The sequence below is a fragment of the Pempheris klunzingeri genome, chromosome 1 (genome assembly GCF_042242105.1).
Source record: "Pempheris klunzingeri isolate RE-2024b chromosome 1, fPemKlu1.hap1, whole genome shotgun sequence".
Lineage (NCBI taxonomy): Eukaryota > Metazoa > Chordata > Actinopteri > Acropomatiformes > Pempheridae > Pempheris > Pempheris klunzingeri.
Window position 1 is genome coordinate 4,652,490 of NC_092012.1, and position 17,175 is coordinate 4,669,664.

Sequence of the window (17,175 nt, forward strand, 5' to 3'; positions counted from 1 at the left end):
AGGTTCCAATGTCTGGCTAACGTTAGCCTGCTAGTTAGCTACTTAGCTTTATTTCAGCTGGATGCTGCTGTCTCTCTCTGTATGTTGAATGAATTTCTCTACTATAAGAAAAGAAGGGACGGTTTGACAAAAACACTCGAACCCTCTTATAGGTGTTCATTTTCCAATGTTCAAGTTTAATTTCGTAGTCTTCAGATTAGATTAGCTTTGCGTCAAGACTGGAAACAGGAGTACAGACTTAGCCTGGCTCCCCGTGAGTTATGTCCCACTGAGCAAAAATTCGTCCAAAAGTCGTGATGCATGTTAAAAAAGAGGTCCCCTGAGGAGCCGGAGTGAACGTTTATCACCTCTTTTAATGACATCTTCTGAACATCCAATGGTGACGCCCACGGGACCTGTGTTCAAGGTGTGAATGTGGTCTTTGTGGATGTCCTTTGAACGTTTCTGCTGCATGTTGGATTCCTTTTTATGTCAACTGCAGACTCATTTAAGACATCCTCATTTATCGTGCTTGGCAATGTGCTTGTTCCCATACAGGGAGTTGAGGTGGGGCGCTGTTACTGCGTCTTGCGTGGGCAAACTGTGCCCATGTGTATTGTGCAAGGGCCTTAAGAGATACAAACACACACACACACAGACAGACACAGAGAAACAGATATTGTCCAGCTTTACATCACTTTACTTCGTTATTATTCCATTCACACACTCTCACCTGCTCCCTACTGTAACCTGCTAAAGACAAGGGAATGAACAGAGCCTACTCATGTCTTCTCCAAAGCTGAAGAGGGTGAAGAGCTTTTCGGAAATAAGAGAGAGGAATACACAGGCAAGAGGCAAAGAAACAGAGGAAAAATAGCCAAGAGCTGTAGAAGTAACGCTGCAGATGGAGATAGGAGGTGAAATAAAGCAGCAGCTGTAATCTATCTCATTCAGGACTCAGGAGTGGGATAATGATAAGACGAGCTAACTAGGCCTTTAAATAAAACATATTGAGCCCTCGCAGTGGCTTGAGACGCTCGGCATCCCCATGCCGTCTCCTCCCGGGAGCCTCTCCATCTGAAGGAGCAACTGTAATAAATTATCTTTATCTAGAATCCATTGTGCCAAGGATGCTGACTCCTCAGGGACAGTGCAGGCTCATTTGGAACCAGTGCTTTTGTGAAATGCTCTGTGTTTCATGCACCACGAGATAGTAATGAATCCACCACAGACAATGATGGAAAGCTTGAACACGTTACATGAGGCAGCGTGATGAAGGAAAAGGCAAACCTGGAGGTGAGAGACTCAGAGTTTAGATCTGTCCCACAACCTGTCTTTTACCTTTCCTCTGTCTTATGTCTCCCCTGTTTCTTGTTTGTTCATGTCTTTCTCCTGTTGGCGCCAACGTCCTGCCATCAGTTTGGCCTCCATACCTCCACACACACACACACACACACACACACACACATTTTGATTTTTCATTTCACCAAGACAACACTGCCATCTGTAAGAATCTGGAAAGTGACAGTTTTTAATGCATTTTCTCTGTAACTCCAGCACATTTGCTTTGAAATGAAAGAATAATGTTAATAACGATGTGTTACTGTAATGCCTCTCACCCTAACTATTTTCTTTTTTACGCTTAGTTACCCCAGTGGGATAAGTTGTCTTTGCCTTAAATGTATGATCATCCCTCAATCATCCTAAAGTTAGGATTGGTCGGGGCAGTTTGTGCACACTGGACTTGTCAGAGCAGGTATGCTGAAAACAGCTGGTGACACTGAACCTTACAGCAAGAACCCAAACTATGAACTAAAAGAGGCTTAAAACCAGCTTCAAAGCAGGTTCATCACTTTTACTGACCCCTTTCATATTACACGAAGTCCTTTAATTCATTGTAGTATGAAAATATTGATTAGTGCAGCTTTTCTAGCTGAAAGTCAGCAGCCTTTCATTTCCAATTCAGTGTGACAAAACAATAGAAGATGTGTCACTGGTCTGACTGTTCTGTGTATGACTTGAAATGCAGCTGTGTAATTGGACACGTCTTAACGTGGGAGAACAGACGTTATTCCTGAATAGTCCTGTTCAAACATATCTGCCATAGGCTTTGGCAGAGGAATGGAGCAAATGTAGGCAAGTTTCAGAGAGAAATGGAGATTTTTGGACTCAGTTTGAATTACCTACTGATCACTGACAGTGATGTGTGGTCAGGATCCCTATATTACACCACCAGGACCGACATCTGTGATCTATACCTTCATTTTCATTCTGAGTGACTCTGCCAATCTCTTTTTCACCATCCACTGCTCTCAGAGCCTCCCGTGTGTGTGTGTGTGTGTGTGTTTGTTTGCAGTGTGTGCTCCAAGCCTGTTCACCTGAAGGTACCTTCAGCAATAATGGCTGGGGTTAAATTACCTGACTTCTTAAAGTAGAATGGGCAAAAGGAAACTCCTGAGAAGAAGTGAGAGGCATATTATCAGCATATTATGGAATAAATTTCAACTTCTTCATGGAGAGCTGAACTTTAAAAAAGCTACCTTGACAAATGCTGAAGAATTGAGGCTTACTTAATATTTTGTATTTGAATTATTTGTATCTTTCTTAAATGTATTTGTTTATATTTGGATTATTGTGTGCATCCATTGTCCTTCAAGAACTGATAAGTAACACATTACCAAGTTACTCCTTCAATTTCTGATGAAAGGACATTTTTGCCCCATTAAAGAAGTCATTCTGAAATGCTGCTGCTTAATTTCAAGTTTATATCCTTATTATGTTTTCTAATATTTATCAGGAAGTCTTGTGCAGTTGTGTGCAGGTTCTTTGGTCACTTCAGTCAATTTTACAATCCATCACCAACACTAAAATCTATTAAAAACTGTGCTGGACACAAGCAAAGCTAAATCATTACTGTCCATCAAAATGTTGTGTATGGTGTGGAAATAATTGGTCTCCATGAAACTGAGCATAGAGACGTGAATAAGTTAATTCCTTGGTCGAGATCATCATCTGTCTTACTCACTCACTGTTCAGCTGCCATTAATGTCGCCTCTGTCACACTTGTAAATGAGCGTTGTTGATACTGGTTTATATCTGGGAGATGAGCTGCAGGTGTAGATTAAGTCCTCAGACCCTGCTGGAACAAGGAAAGGTCACGCTGTGCATGATCAAATTGAGTAAAAACAGAGAATGATCTCGGTCAATGTTGCCTGAAGGCAAAGTGCTGGCCAAACATGCCTGGCCTATTATAGCTGTAATAAACAAGCTAACTGGGGATTATGTTTGTAAAAGGGAGCAGACAAGCGAAGTGAAGGTAATTTTAACAGCAGTAACGGTGAGTGGATTGTGAACGATTGGGGACGCGAAGAAACAAATAATGCATAAACGGCATACAAGCACTCATCTCTCTCTCTCTCTCTCTCACACACACACACACACACACACACACACACACACACACACACACACACACACACAGATGCACCCTTATTGGGTGTATTTCTTTCTTTTCCCCAATGTGAGTCATAACCAAAGTTAAAGCCAATCCTCATTCTAATCTAAACCATAAACCCAGAACCAAACGTGTTTTTTCATGTTTTTACATCTCATACAAGTACATGAAACCATAGACACACACACACACACACACACACACACTTTTTTTTAATTGTATTTTCTCTGTAACTCCAGCACATTTGCTTTGAAATGAAAGAAAAATGTTGCTGATAATGATGTGTGACTGTAATGCCTCTCAGCTTGACTTTCTTTTTTACACATAGTCTCCCAGTCGGAAAGGAAACTCACAATCACCTGGTTTTAAGTCATGTGACTGACTAGACGCTCAAAAACAATAAACTTACAACTCTTATTGCCTTAAATGTATGATCATCCCTCAGTCATCCTAAAGTTAGGATTGGTCAGGGCAGTTTGTGCACACTGGACTTGTCAGAGCAGGTATGCTGAAAATAGCTGGTGACACTGAACCTTACAGCAAAAACCCAAACTATGAACTAAAAGAGGCTTAAAACCAGCTTCAAAGCAGGTTCATCACTTTTACTGACCCCTTTCATATTACACAAAGTCCTTTAATTCATTGTAGTATAAAAATATTGATTAGTGCAGCTTTTCTAGCTGAAAGTCAGCAGCCTTTCATTTCCAATTCAATGTGACAAAACAATAGAAGATGTGTCACTGGTCTGACTGTTCTGTGTATGACTTGAAATGCAGCTGTGTAATTGGACACGTCTTAACGTGGGAGAACAGACGTTATTCCTGAATAGTCCTGTTCAAACATATCTCCCATAGGCTTTGGCAGAGGAATGGAGCAAATGTAGGCAAGTTTCAGAGAGAAATGGAGATTTTTGGACTCAGTTTGAATTACCTACTGATCACTGACAGTGATGTGTGGTCAGGATCCCTATATTACACCACCAGGACCGACATCTGTGATCTATACCTTCATTTTCATTCTGAGTGACACTGCCAATCTCTTTTTCACCATCCACTGCTCTCAGAGCCTCCCGTGTGTGTGTGTGTGTGTGTGTGTGTGCATGCTTGTTTGTTTGCTGCAAGCCTGTTCACCTCAAGGTACCCTCTCTCAGTGTGTGTGTGTGAAACAGAGGCAGGTGTTGTTTGCATCCAGGCACACTGAATGCGCTGTAAATGGATTTCACACACATAAAGCTGAGAGGAGTTGATGCAAACCATGCCTGAGATGGTGAATTCTAATGGTCTCCCAGCATGTTTGCAGTAGCCACTTTGAAGGAATGGTGACATTATATTACCCCAGTGTGTGTCCATACATATATATATATATATATATATATATATATATGTGTGTGTGTGTGTGTGTGTGTGTGTGTGAGCACCCCAGTGTTTTACAAGTTCGGTTTTCCATTTGAAAGGGTGCCTTTTTTTCCATTATTGTTCACTGTGGTCATCATGAAGCCCTCTATTTACCAGGACCTGCACCTCTGGAGATGGCCTGTCATTCAGAGTGATTGACAGACAGTCTGCTAAAGGAGACGACCGTATTGGTTATAGGCCATTTACTTCTGCCTATGTGTGAAGTACTCTACCTTCAGCTCAGTAAGGAATGGATGCTGTATGCATAGTACACTAATAGATTTATTTTTGTAAACATTTGCTGAGGCTTTTTTTCTTTTCTTACTATCTCTAAAACGCAGGCCCTTTCATACCTACTGTAGAATTAATTGCTGTCCTTGCAAGAATGAAGCATTGGCTAAACCACAGGGATGTTATCATTTACATTTTTTAGGTTGCTGTTAGTCAGCTGATTTAACGTTTTCCAGAAATTAAGATTGCATGAAATTAGGCTGAGTTTAGGTTTTTGGTGCAAATTCAAAAAAAGTTTTAAAGGATCTCTGTTTGTGACTTTTTGAGTGAGTTTTTATGCAGATCACATGCTAATTACACATTTCTGAATCTTCTCTAGCTCTTTTGTTAGTATGAGAACACTCCTCTAGTTGTGTCTGGCCATGCTGCAGGTATTGGTTTTATTTTTCCAGGTTTTGACACATCTGAATCTGAGATATCTGCCTCCAGCCCAATTAAATGCAGCTAAATTAAATTTTGTCTCTGCTGCTTACAGCATTAAAATAATTTAGGAAACTCAACAGCAACTTTTTCCAGAAACAACATCGCCTTAACTCTGGAAGATCCACCATCTCGCTGTCAACAATTTGGAATTACTTCCTCCACCCAGCGGTTCTAAACAATTACAGAACTTTTGCTAAACTATTTCCAACTTATAACAATCTGCTGCTAATAGTTTTAGCTAGAAACATGGCTCTATAGGCAGTAATGTCACTCTGTCAGGTATTCCACCACTCTGGTTCAGACTGAAATATCTCAACAGCTATTGTATGGGTTGCCATAAAATTAGGTAAATAGATAAAAGACATTCATGGTGCCTATAGGAAGAATACTAATGACTTCTAGAATCACCAGCAGGGATTTAATGAGCTGAAGGATAAACTTTGCATGCTGTTTAAAGCAGCTGCTATAATAATCATTCATTATAATTTATAGATCAATGCAGACTGCTTTACTGGCGTTTGTGCTGTAACCACATAGCCCAAGTTATATACTTTAAAATTCTAATTTAAAAGCAGCTACTGTTTGGAGAATACGTAGTTTATTTAGGTTAGTCAGTTAAGTTTATCTTCAGCATTATTATATTATTTATGGGCCTTTTCTCCGAGCTTGGTGTTGTCTACAAATGGCCAATCAAATGGTAGCTGACCGACATTGTGCCAGAAACGGAGGTGGTACTGAAACGTCTATTCTTAGAGTAACACTCGCCAAAACCTTGACGCTGCCATGAAAATAGGGCACGAAGTCTCTGTCTGTAATGTTTGCAGACGTGATATCTAAAAAGATATTCCATGATCTCTCCAATCATTGTCTCTTTGTGTCTTTGCTCACTCTGTGTTTGCAGGGAATCATCCAGGATGTGAAGTTGATTTTCGCTCCCAACGGCTACATTACACAGTGTCCTAACCTTAACCGCAGTAAGTATAACTATGACTGTGACTTATATTGTGTCCTAACCTTAACCGCAGTAATTATAACTATGACTGTGACTTACATTGTGTCCTAAACATATTCTGAGGGTAATAAGAAACAAAAAAATAGCATTTTCCATTACTGTGTGTCAGCTGGTGGTGACCTCAGTCTGATCACAAACAAAGCCTCCCTCCTTTGTTTCTCCTTCCTTTACTCCAATGATTTTCATTTGCTGTAATTCGGTGTTGCCTCCTCTCCCCGTGCCTTGTTTCTTCATCTGTTTACTGTCAAACAGATTAAGACACAAGGCCACCGCTGTGCCACTGTCTCTGCCACTGATCAATAAGACATGTAACAACACCTTGTCGCTTCATTATTGATACTAACACCAGCCACAAGCCTGAGACAAAGTGTAAACAGACATGTGAGGCTCCCCTTTTGTTTGCTGCTGGTTTCCATGAGCCATGACCATGTTTACCTCCTATCTAAACACTTCCCCCTTGTTGCTCTTCTCCTTCTCTTCTGTTTCTTTTCCTTCGTTTAGCCTGTCCGACCTGCAGTGATTTCCTGAGCCTGGTGCAAGGCATCATGGACCTTCAGGAGCTACTGGCCAAGATGACCCTGAAGGTACGAACAATAGAAAACAGCTGCCACCAACTCACCACACTGTATCACAACTGAGGAGAATGAATAATGTACTGTGAAACTTACTTTATCTGTGTCATAAATGTTTGACGGATAAAAGAAAAACTGTAAAATAGAAGTTTCCAGTTAAAAGATCCACTAATACCTCCCCCAGCTGTAGCCTGACAAACATACAAATAAATAAATAAATGAAAATGAGTAAATAACTTCCTTTTCCACTACAGCCGGAGACAGCAGCAATCCTTTGATTTTGTTGCTGGCTTCATTGAAGCTCATTGTTCTTTCTCCTTTTAAAGTCAGTATCTCATTGTTGTTTAATTTCAACAAGACGGTGCCTAAAAAAGATACGTTATAAGTTATTATTGGGAAACAAAAACAACACCTTAATCTGTCTTTAGAAAATATGATTATTCTGTCAGTTGTTATTGTGAGCGTAGCTTGATGCTGTTGTGGAGGAGTCACAAAAAAACAAAAGTTAATCTGCACGTAAGAGAGAACAGCAAACAGCCAATTAACTTGGTACCAGAAGGTCTCATATTATTTTTGCTTTTTGCAATTTGCAATCACTTAAGATTAAAGTAATGAAACAATGGACCACTTGTCACCTTTAATATATAGTTATGTTATTATAATACATGGAAACGTGAATCCCTGCTACTCTTAAGGATAAGCCGTATAGACAATGGATGGATGGAAAAGTGAATGCATACATTATAGCCCTGGGAAAATGTAATAAAAGTAGTGACAGTTAAGAGGAGTAAAGCTTGACGCTGCACTATAAATAACAAAATAATAAAGTTTGGCTTACTGGCTTGTTCTTGAGCTTTTGACTGTTTTAGCTGGCCCTCACCAGCAGACTGAGTTTTCTCAATTGCCTGGAACTGGAACCTCAAAGACGTTCGGCTGCAATTGTTTTGTCAAAAGAAGAGAAGACTTTTTCTGTCAATTAAAAACATTAACCTCAAGCTTGGGGATTTATTTTGCTTACATATTGTATCGGTAAAAGAAATGAGGGTGGGGAGGAAGCAGGGAAGGATCAAATGTCATAGAATTTGAATCAGCAAAGCGACTTCTGTGCATCCACTCCAGGCATCTGGCCAGAAACGTGTGATGGAGGAAAACATCAGTGTATGATGTCACTTCTTATATGTTTTTCCTGATTAATCACAGTCTGACTTGGCAGGCTGAACTCCTAGCTCCTGCTTTTCTCTGTTTTAGAGAAAAAGATTATGGGATTTTATATACTGAGAATTTGCAAAAGTAGTAACTTCATAATTAATTAATTAATTCATAATTATCTTACCTAAATACTGACTCTCACTTACTGAAATTAGGGTACATGTGCCATTTTATCACACTATAGTTTTATTCTTAAATAGCAGCCGCATCGTTATTAGTATACGCACTGGTGGGACAACCTATAACTGCTGTGTATATCTTGTTAAAGTTGATTATTCTATAATGTTTATTTTTCTACTTTGCTGCTGCAGTGAAGTGCCAGAGGTTGCGAGAGGTTTTTTGGGGTAGCGTACATATGCACAGATACACAGTGCCACACAAATGGAAAATGCATTCAGGGTTAAGAGGTGTCAGGAAATGGCGACGACTTCGTGATGCCAGGAGGCTAACGGGCGGCGTGTATTTTGCCCTGTAGCTTTAGGGGAGAGCTTAAACCATTTATCAGACTAAACATCTGCATAGCTATGTGTGTGCAAGTGTGTATGATTGACTGTGTGTGTGTGTGTGTGTGTACTTCGAGGTGCATGAGTGAATCCTATCAGGTGGGAGTGAATGAAGCAAGGACATCTCAGCGGGCAGGGAAGCTATAGAATAATTTACAGTTTAAATAAGGGTGAAATGAAGAACATTACCCTACTGCTGTGTCAACGCCTCCTCCTTCACACGAGCACACCTCGACCTATTGCCACCTGACCTCGTTGCTCATACAAGTCACAGCAGGGAAGATGCAGTCAACTCCAGCACTAAATGGCTCTCCGCCTGTGTGCTGTAGAGAAAAGAGGAATCTAGCACGAGGTGAATAATTGCGTGGTCCTGAGTGTGCGATGGGGGGTGTCAAGGCGAGGTGAGATGACAATAAACTACCCTGTTTGTGGATTAGCATGGCAGCATTTGCATGTATTATACATCTGTGTGTTGTGAGAGGGAGGCACAAGTAAGTGTCTATGCCAAAAATGTACTGCAGTAGAAATGGCTTCCAATTCCGTATTATTATTTCCTTTTTAAAGGGTCGGTTCAACACAGTTAAAATAAAGAAAAGAAACATCTCTCTGTAAAAATGACTGTTCCAGGATCCTCGTTGATCCCTTAGCACCACGAATCTTCCATACATTCTCCCACTCATGCTACAAATGAGTCTAACCTTTAACGTCAAAAATGGATCGCCGCAATGGCAGTTAATGGAAAGATGGCATTTTGGAGATACATGGTCTTTATAGAGCAAGCTTTAAGTAAGTCATTGATGTACATTTTGCTTAGCTGTCTGAATAAATGACGCATAACTTAAGGATTCTGTCTCCATTGCTGCCGCGGTGGATTCCCTCGTGTGTAAGCCATCAAAGCAGCTTTGAATCCATCCAGTGTTCTTGGTAATAACAGAGGATTCAGAATCCATGTGTCAGCTGTATAAATGTTTGTTATTACAGGATAGCTAGTTTGAGTCTCCAGCAAGTTTCCTCCTGCACTTTCAATAGCTAATCCATGGGGTTAATATCTGTGCTGACTTTGGGTTGGACTTATAATTAATGCTAAGGCTTTAACAAGCTAAACCCTGTTTGGATAGTTGAAGGAGGCTTTGCGTGATTATGGGTAAGGCAAAGTTAGCCTGAATCATACCCGAATTTCCCTTCAGTTCACTAAAATGCTTGTACAGATGCACGACCGTTTCGGAAATTGAACGTCAGTTTGGCAGTGTGTGCTGAAGTTAGTGCCAATTTCCCCTATTTTCAACAATGGAAATTTGCTGGTCATCATTAATTCCTTCTGTGTGCTTAGTGCTGTGCTGTCTGGAGTTATTCCGGGTTGGTTTCTCATAGCATGTGTATTACAATATTTAGGGATGCCCCTACTTGCTAGACACCCAAACAGATCATTACCATCACTCACATTTTAAGATGCACCCATCTAGAAGGCCTTCAAACTTACCATCAGGTTTTGAAATTTCACTGTGTGTGTTTGTTTCATTGTTACGGCTAAAATACAATAATTAGTTGATGGCAGACATCCCAGATCTGGATTACAAACAAAATTGAATTAATTGCTTGTTGGCCCAGGACTGATCGGCCCCTAGAATTTCATGGAGATTCACTCATACATGTTCGGCATAGCCCTCAAATATCCGGGAGGACAAAAAGGATTAATGATAATAATTGCTTTTCCCTTGCCCTGCTTCATTTGGACTGTGTCCTCAGCTGTTATTTTATTATTTCAGTCATGTCTCTCAGCCTCATGTATCAACCATAGGAGCTACATGTCTGTTAGCCTCTGACTCCGTTGTGCAGTATCACCGTGCCATTTGATGCTCACATTGTACAGGAAAGGTATTCCTCCGTGGTGCCTCAAGGCAGCCTCCTAGCTTTTGAAATTGCATTTCAAACATTTTGTTTAGGGCTTTGACAGGACACATCTTTACACAACTCGCATAGCTCTCCAGCTGCCAGTCGGGACTCCTCTAAATAAGGCAAGAAGCCTCAGTGACATCCAGTATTTTTCTGTTTTACTGAGAGGCCTCTATCATTTCATGGCGAGTCCTCTCTCTCTCTGACACTGTGGCCTGGGCAGGTCTCAGAGGAGCGGACCGAGTGGAGACAGAGCAACCTTGAGTGTCTTAAGTGGACCTACAATTTCTGAGTTGACCTATGCTTCTCAGATCAATTGGACCTTTGTGAATTCTCCCCACCTTTTCCAAACAGGACTCTGATTGTTCATATGTGGGTCAGACACCTCCATTTCATAGATATAAGAATTTATACATGAATTGCTGTTTGTGTATAACCAGCCAACTCCTACTCAAGCCCATAAGTGAGCTTTGATAGATATAGTGAGCTATTTTGCACGGAAAAAGAACCTCTTGGAACAGTCTGGATGTCTGTAGACTATAGATAACTACAAACTGAACACTGATGGATGTTGGATTTTCAACAGAGAAAAACAGATTTTTTTATCGATTTACGTGATTCTGTATGCGGTTACTTTGAGTGATAGTATGGAGACAAACTATCCAATCATACTGCATGACTGTTGTTGCTGCCAACATTACAGAGTTGGATCAGCAAAATGACAGATTACTGATAACTTCTCTGCGGCTAAACAATCAAAATAATCCATTGTACACTCGACTGGATGATTTGCTACTACCGCCACTACTACAGTCTATGTTTTCTATCAAATTATCACATAAGGATTGTAGATGAGATGAACTTGCTTTTGAATCACTGAACCATATTTAAGTGAATTCTACCTGTGTTGCACAATTTCACTGAAACCAGTATATGACAGTATAGCCCAGAATGAACGAGCCCCAGATCAAAATGATTACTGACAAAAGCCCATAAAATAGAATATAATCACCAATATGTCCACCTGCTATTATTATTATTTAATTTAATGTTTGCTAGCAGGTCATTTTCTTCTGAGTTTTAACATATAAAACATCCTAAAAGTTGATTGGTTTACTTCTTCCTTTGGTTTTTCTCCTGGGGCTAACTCATTCATTTTGTGAAAATTGGAAAATACGGCCAAGTCTTTAAACTCACCCCAGTTGTCGGTTAAATCTGTCGGTTAAGTCACATCAATCAAGTCAAACAGAGATTAAGGTTTAAATGAGAAAATGTGGAGCAGCAGGGCGGCTGAAATGATCCAACACTGTCTCCTAGAAATTATATTTATCAAGTTTTAACAGAAAATACATTTGAAAAGAAATGTCATGCCACTTGAATTATACTATTTATTAACAAAATGAGGGATCATTTGAATGAAATCATCTGCAACATTGCAAAAATGTTCATTCCACTTGTTTTCCCTAAATATCTGCTGTGACGCTACAATAGCCATTTGTAGCTCCTAAAGCACGACTTAAGCTTTTTATTGAAATGTTTAGTAACGTTGAAAAGATGTTTACACAATCATGATTTAAATCTAAACCAGATCTTTCCAGAGTGTTTTTGTTGCCTAAACCACACACGTGACTCAGGATGGGAACTCCAGTGTGGATGTCCTGCTACTTTGTACGCCCTCCATCCACCCTGACCTCCTCATGACTTCCATGGTGGAAAAACTGTCAACATAACCAGGCAGCAATAACCTTACTTACTACACGTTAGTGGTATAAAAAAATTGTAGTTTATACATTTCTGAGAGACAGGGTTGTTGAATCGTGACTGAAAGTTAATCCTGGTTGGTGCACCCCACCCTCTGTGCCCCACTGTGTGACACATTGTCAGTCAAAGACTTATCACCTCTGTTGAGAGACGAGTGTGGAGTGTTGAGCATGAAATACGCGAGAGAAGATCAGTGTGTAAGAATAAAAGAGGGGTGAGGCAGGACCAGGGCTGTCAGTCCTCTCTGTCATTTCTCAGTAGATTATAGCCTGAGGTTGGAGCATGAGCTGAATGATGATCACTTATTATTCTATGTGTCCTTCTAATGAGAGTCTCCCAGTGGAGCAGCTCTCTGTGAAAACTGTCCAGGGCATGCCAGAGGGCAAGGGGGCGGGTAAAGGGTTAACCTGGGCACACACTCAGACTTTTGATTTAGTTTTGTGACTCTGGTGATTCTGTGCTTGTCCTCAGTTGAACTACGCTGAGTCCAGGCTGACCCAGCTGGAGGGCTGTCACTGCGAGAGGACCTGCAGTGCCAACGGCCTGGTCTACAGGGATAAGGAGCTGTGGGTGGAGCCCGAGAACTGCAGAAACTGTGCATGCAAGGTGAGCATCGCTGTCATCCTGACAATCAAAGGCTTAGGCACCAGCTTTCAACTAAAACAAGTACTTTACTTTTAAATCAAGTACTTGCATATGTTTTCAAGATCGAAAAATCCAGCACTGCATTGTATTTGGGGATTCATGCTTTTATGGTGATTGTAGAAAGGTGAGAGGAAAAGAGCAGAGAGTGGGATGGGGAATAAGGTGGTCTCTGGCTAGATCTGAACCAAGAAAGCTGCAGGTCAGGGTCTGTGAACCCCTGTGCCACCAAGCAGTCCTGACAGTATCACCGTCTCTATCACCTTGTTTCACTTCTTTATTCAAACTATTTGATGTTTTCTAAAGAGAAATATACAAACTTAAGACTCTAAACAGGCTGAAATGATCTCACCAAATGCAGATTCTTCATCTTTTTCGACTCATCATTTTCAAATCATTTCAAATCAAAGGAAAAAAGCAGCAGTCAAGAGAACCTCTGGAACACTTTTAGTAGCACAGATTGATGATACATTACATCGCAGCGGGATCTGAGGGTAGATTTTTTTTTTCCTTTTTCTAATGGGAAGTCAGGGTTGTACTAACCCTGATTTCCTTCACTCTCCTCTTAACACTTAGCTTCTTTAACTTGCCTTCCCATCAGACCTCCCTCTTTCCCAGCCCCTGCTTCGTCTCTCCCTGCCTCCTGCCCACCCCCTAATAAGCACCCTCTAATAAGCCTCCCTGCCTTCACTCATGCATAGGAGCCAGACTTTGAAATTTGTTGAATCAGGCCATCCCAGGCCCCGGGGAATTAGACTTGCTGCATCATTGCACATCAAGCACAGGGTGGAGTTAAGTTGGTCTGATTTCCTCCCGTGGACATGCCATTAACTGATAACCGCGGCGTCCTGGGGGAACCATTTCCGATGACTCATGAAATGAAGAGGTGTTCGCAGAGAGAGATATCAGCCTCAGAAATGAAGGCAGTCCTTCAGGGCCTGAATAACTACCTGCTATCAGCAGGCAGCTTGGTGTCAGTATCCGGCAACCGGGGTTCGATGACAAATCTGTTATCTGATTGCATGACATTATAATTGTTTTTCTTTCCCTTTATCCTTAAATTATGATAACCTTCAGTTTCAGACTGCATTCTTGAAGGTGGGATTCTGGACAGTTTTTGGCTGTACTGTAATTCACACGTCCATGGATGTGTTATATGTGTTTACCTTTGGGGTACAGAGGGTGTTTTTTCTAGATAAATATATATAAATCCATGAATGAGACATAAATGGAAGCAGGACATGTGCTCAGTGTGGATATTTTGGCCGTATGCACAACAAGCATTGGACTTTTGCTTCTGATGTTTGCAAGTTTTTAGTGAAGAAAAAAATATAATTTCTTACAGAATGGTGTGGTGGAGTGTCGCAGGATTTTCTGTCCTCCAGCTAACTGCTCCGAGGACTCACTGCCTGTACACATTGATGGGACTTGCTGCAAGAAATGCAGACGTAAGTATCAGCAGCATGCATATATAGATCAAGCAGGAAGCAAAAAAAAAAAAAATCTTCACAAGCAAACCTGTGAAAAATCTGCTCATCTCCAAAAATATCTTTCACAGCACACAAATAGACTCAGGTCACTTTAACCGCTGACATCTGCTGCTCATTTTCTGCCGAGAAGTTTAAATAGATGATGATGATTTAAACTGGTCAAAATGTGTGAATAACCTTCATGTTGCTCAGCCTACACCACGTCTTCTACAACTATTCAATACCTCTGCTTTGCCTCATACTTTCTGTATAAACCAGAGAAATTCAACAGTTGCCGGTTAGAAATAAGAAGCCTGCTGTTTTTTTTTATTTCAGTTGGGAATGGAAGACGCGTTGTTTAAAAAATGATGGCAGTTTTCAAGGGGTAGATTATATCTGCCACCATTATAATTGTAAATAGGCCATGCAAGGATGTAAAGCTGCCTGTCGTAGGGACACATGGCTCACACAATGCTTATTTGTCAGCCTGAAGGCTAACAATGCTCTTGTTAACCTGCAAGCTGTTTGTGACCTCTGCTTCACACACACAGAGCTGTTTGCGACAGATGTTGAACAAAACCAGACTAAACAATCTGTGAGAGCAAAGATCACAGTCGCCTGGTTTTCATGGACGCTGGGATGGAACGTCTGGTGTAAATCACACAGGGGATTTGTTAACCACTCACAGGCCCACGGACAACTGTGTCTGTCTTTCTATATTGCAAAAACACCAAATCCCTGAGGTATAGCTCGTCTTTGAATAATTCCAGTCCTCCTCTACCTCCCTCCATCCCTCCACTCGCTCCTTCTTCCTCCTCTTCCTCCCCTATGAACATCAGAGGTCTGGCACAGACGATCGAGAGAGCAGCGCTCCAGAGCTGCGACTGAGCTCTCCTCAGTCCTGCACTCTGGAGACGAGAAAAGCAGGACTTCATATCGTATGCTTCATTTTCTATTTCTGCTATCGCCAGAGGAATATGCAGAAGGGTCTCCTCTGTTGTATTCTTAATGCGCTGTTACACTTCCTCTCCGCTTATGCACACTAGCCAAGAACAACTTTGGAATTAAGTATTCAAAACTTCAGGATGGAAACTTTTTTTCTCTTCACAGGCATCTCAAAAGCAGTTTTCACTATTGCTGATATTAGCTGAGGAATTATAATGGGGTGTTATTGAATCACTTACGTTCTATTTTTCTATCCACAGCGAAATGCACCTACATGGGTCAGATCTTCTCTGAAGGCCAGCGCTTTTTATCCAGGAGCTGCAGGGAATGCAAGGTAACATTTACATTGCGCAGTTCGTTTTCCAGCATTCAATCTGAAATGAACACGACCTCTAGACACCGCGTTACATGGTGGTCTGCAATCAGATCCCCATCCAGCATCCCATCCTCCTTCCCCTTCAGCATAAACATGATGATTGTGTGTGGTGGACTACACATTGTGTTATTCAATTAGCCAGCAGGCCTTATTAGTTTTCTTTCCCTCCCCCAATCTGTTCAATTTGCCTTTTTTCTCCTCTCTAATGACGAGATAGCCAGGTAATTAGAATAACTTATGAACACAGCAACACAAAGGCCTGATTTGAAATGGAGCTTCATCACTGTGTAGATTATAATTAAAGTCATTTTTCCAGTTAAGCATAGAACAGAGGTGAGGCACCTTCTATGAGAAGCCATTTATCTTTAAAGACACTATTTTAAGGAGAAAATTAGCGTTTTATGCATGTAATTGCTTACATAGAGCCACACAGTGAATTCCTAGACTCATTATTAGCCCTCAGACACCTTGAAATATCATTATATTTTGTTTGTAAGCTTTGTTTGAAGCAATTACAGCCATCCTTTACTCCTGGATGTGAACACATGCTAAATGTCCAATTTGTGGACCAATTAGTTTTTAGAAAAAGGCCCAAAACGTTTCATGTTTTTTAGGATTTCAGGGGTTTTATAGTATCAGCATTTTGGTCCATGATGGCTCATTAATCTCAGCGGTGTGATTCAGCATGTGTGTCTAAATATGTGAATTTGGTTGCGTGCAGAAGAATTTAGAAGAACGTCTCTGTTGAGGACTGATATGTACTGTAACCTCCCTTCTCCACGCCACCTCTCTCTGTCCTCTCACCATCACAGCATGAGTGGTGAAAGCTACAATGAATATATGCATTGACATGGAGAGAATATGCCAGAGGAATGAGGGAGAGAGGGACACTTTAAGCTGTTTATGGATGATGTGTTAAACAAATCCTTCTGGTCCGCAGTTTAAAACACCAGTGTTTAAAGGTCTATACTGGTGATTGGTGTTGTGCCTTTTCTGTAGATAAGTAACTCTCTCAGCCACTTAAAATCAATACATACATTAATGTAAATTAATAAATGTCACCAAAAATTCATGCATCAAATCCAGTCAAATTCTCCCGACATGACGCAGGCTTTAATATAGAGATTAGACAATCAATAAAGGAAGGGGTTTTTCTGTTGCGGTTGTTTTTACAGCCCGTGCCTGATTTCAGTGCTTCGATCAGTTTGTTGTCATAACTTTTCAGATGTCAGGGTGCAGCTGATTTTTTTAT

The 17,175-nt window shown here is 40.9% G+C and overlaps 1 protein-coding gene across 1 annotated transcript in view; it reads left to right on the forward strand.

The window, feature by feature from the left end:
- LOC139201062 (protein kinase C-binding protein NELL1-like) overlaps nt 1-17,175 on the forward strand; it is a 216,079-nt gene that overhangs the window by 69,225 nt on the left and 129,679 nt on the right. The window contains exons 6-10 of the mRNA XM_070830283.1: nt 6,443-6,515; nt 7,055-7,137; nt 12,963-13,097; nt 14,479-14,581; nt 15,808-15,881. Coding sequence (XP_070686384.1) covers nt 6,443-6,515; nt 7,055-7,137; nt 12,963-13,097; nt 14,479-14,581; nt 15,808-15,881 — 468 coding nt within the window. The remainder of the gene's footprint in view (nt 1-6,442; nt 6,516-7,054; nt 7,138-12,962; nt 13,098-14,478; nt 14,582-15,807; nt 15,882-17,175) is intronic.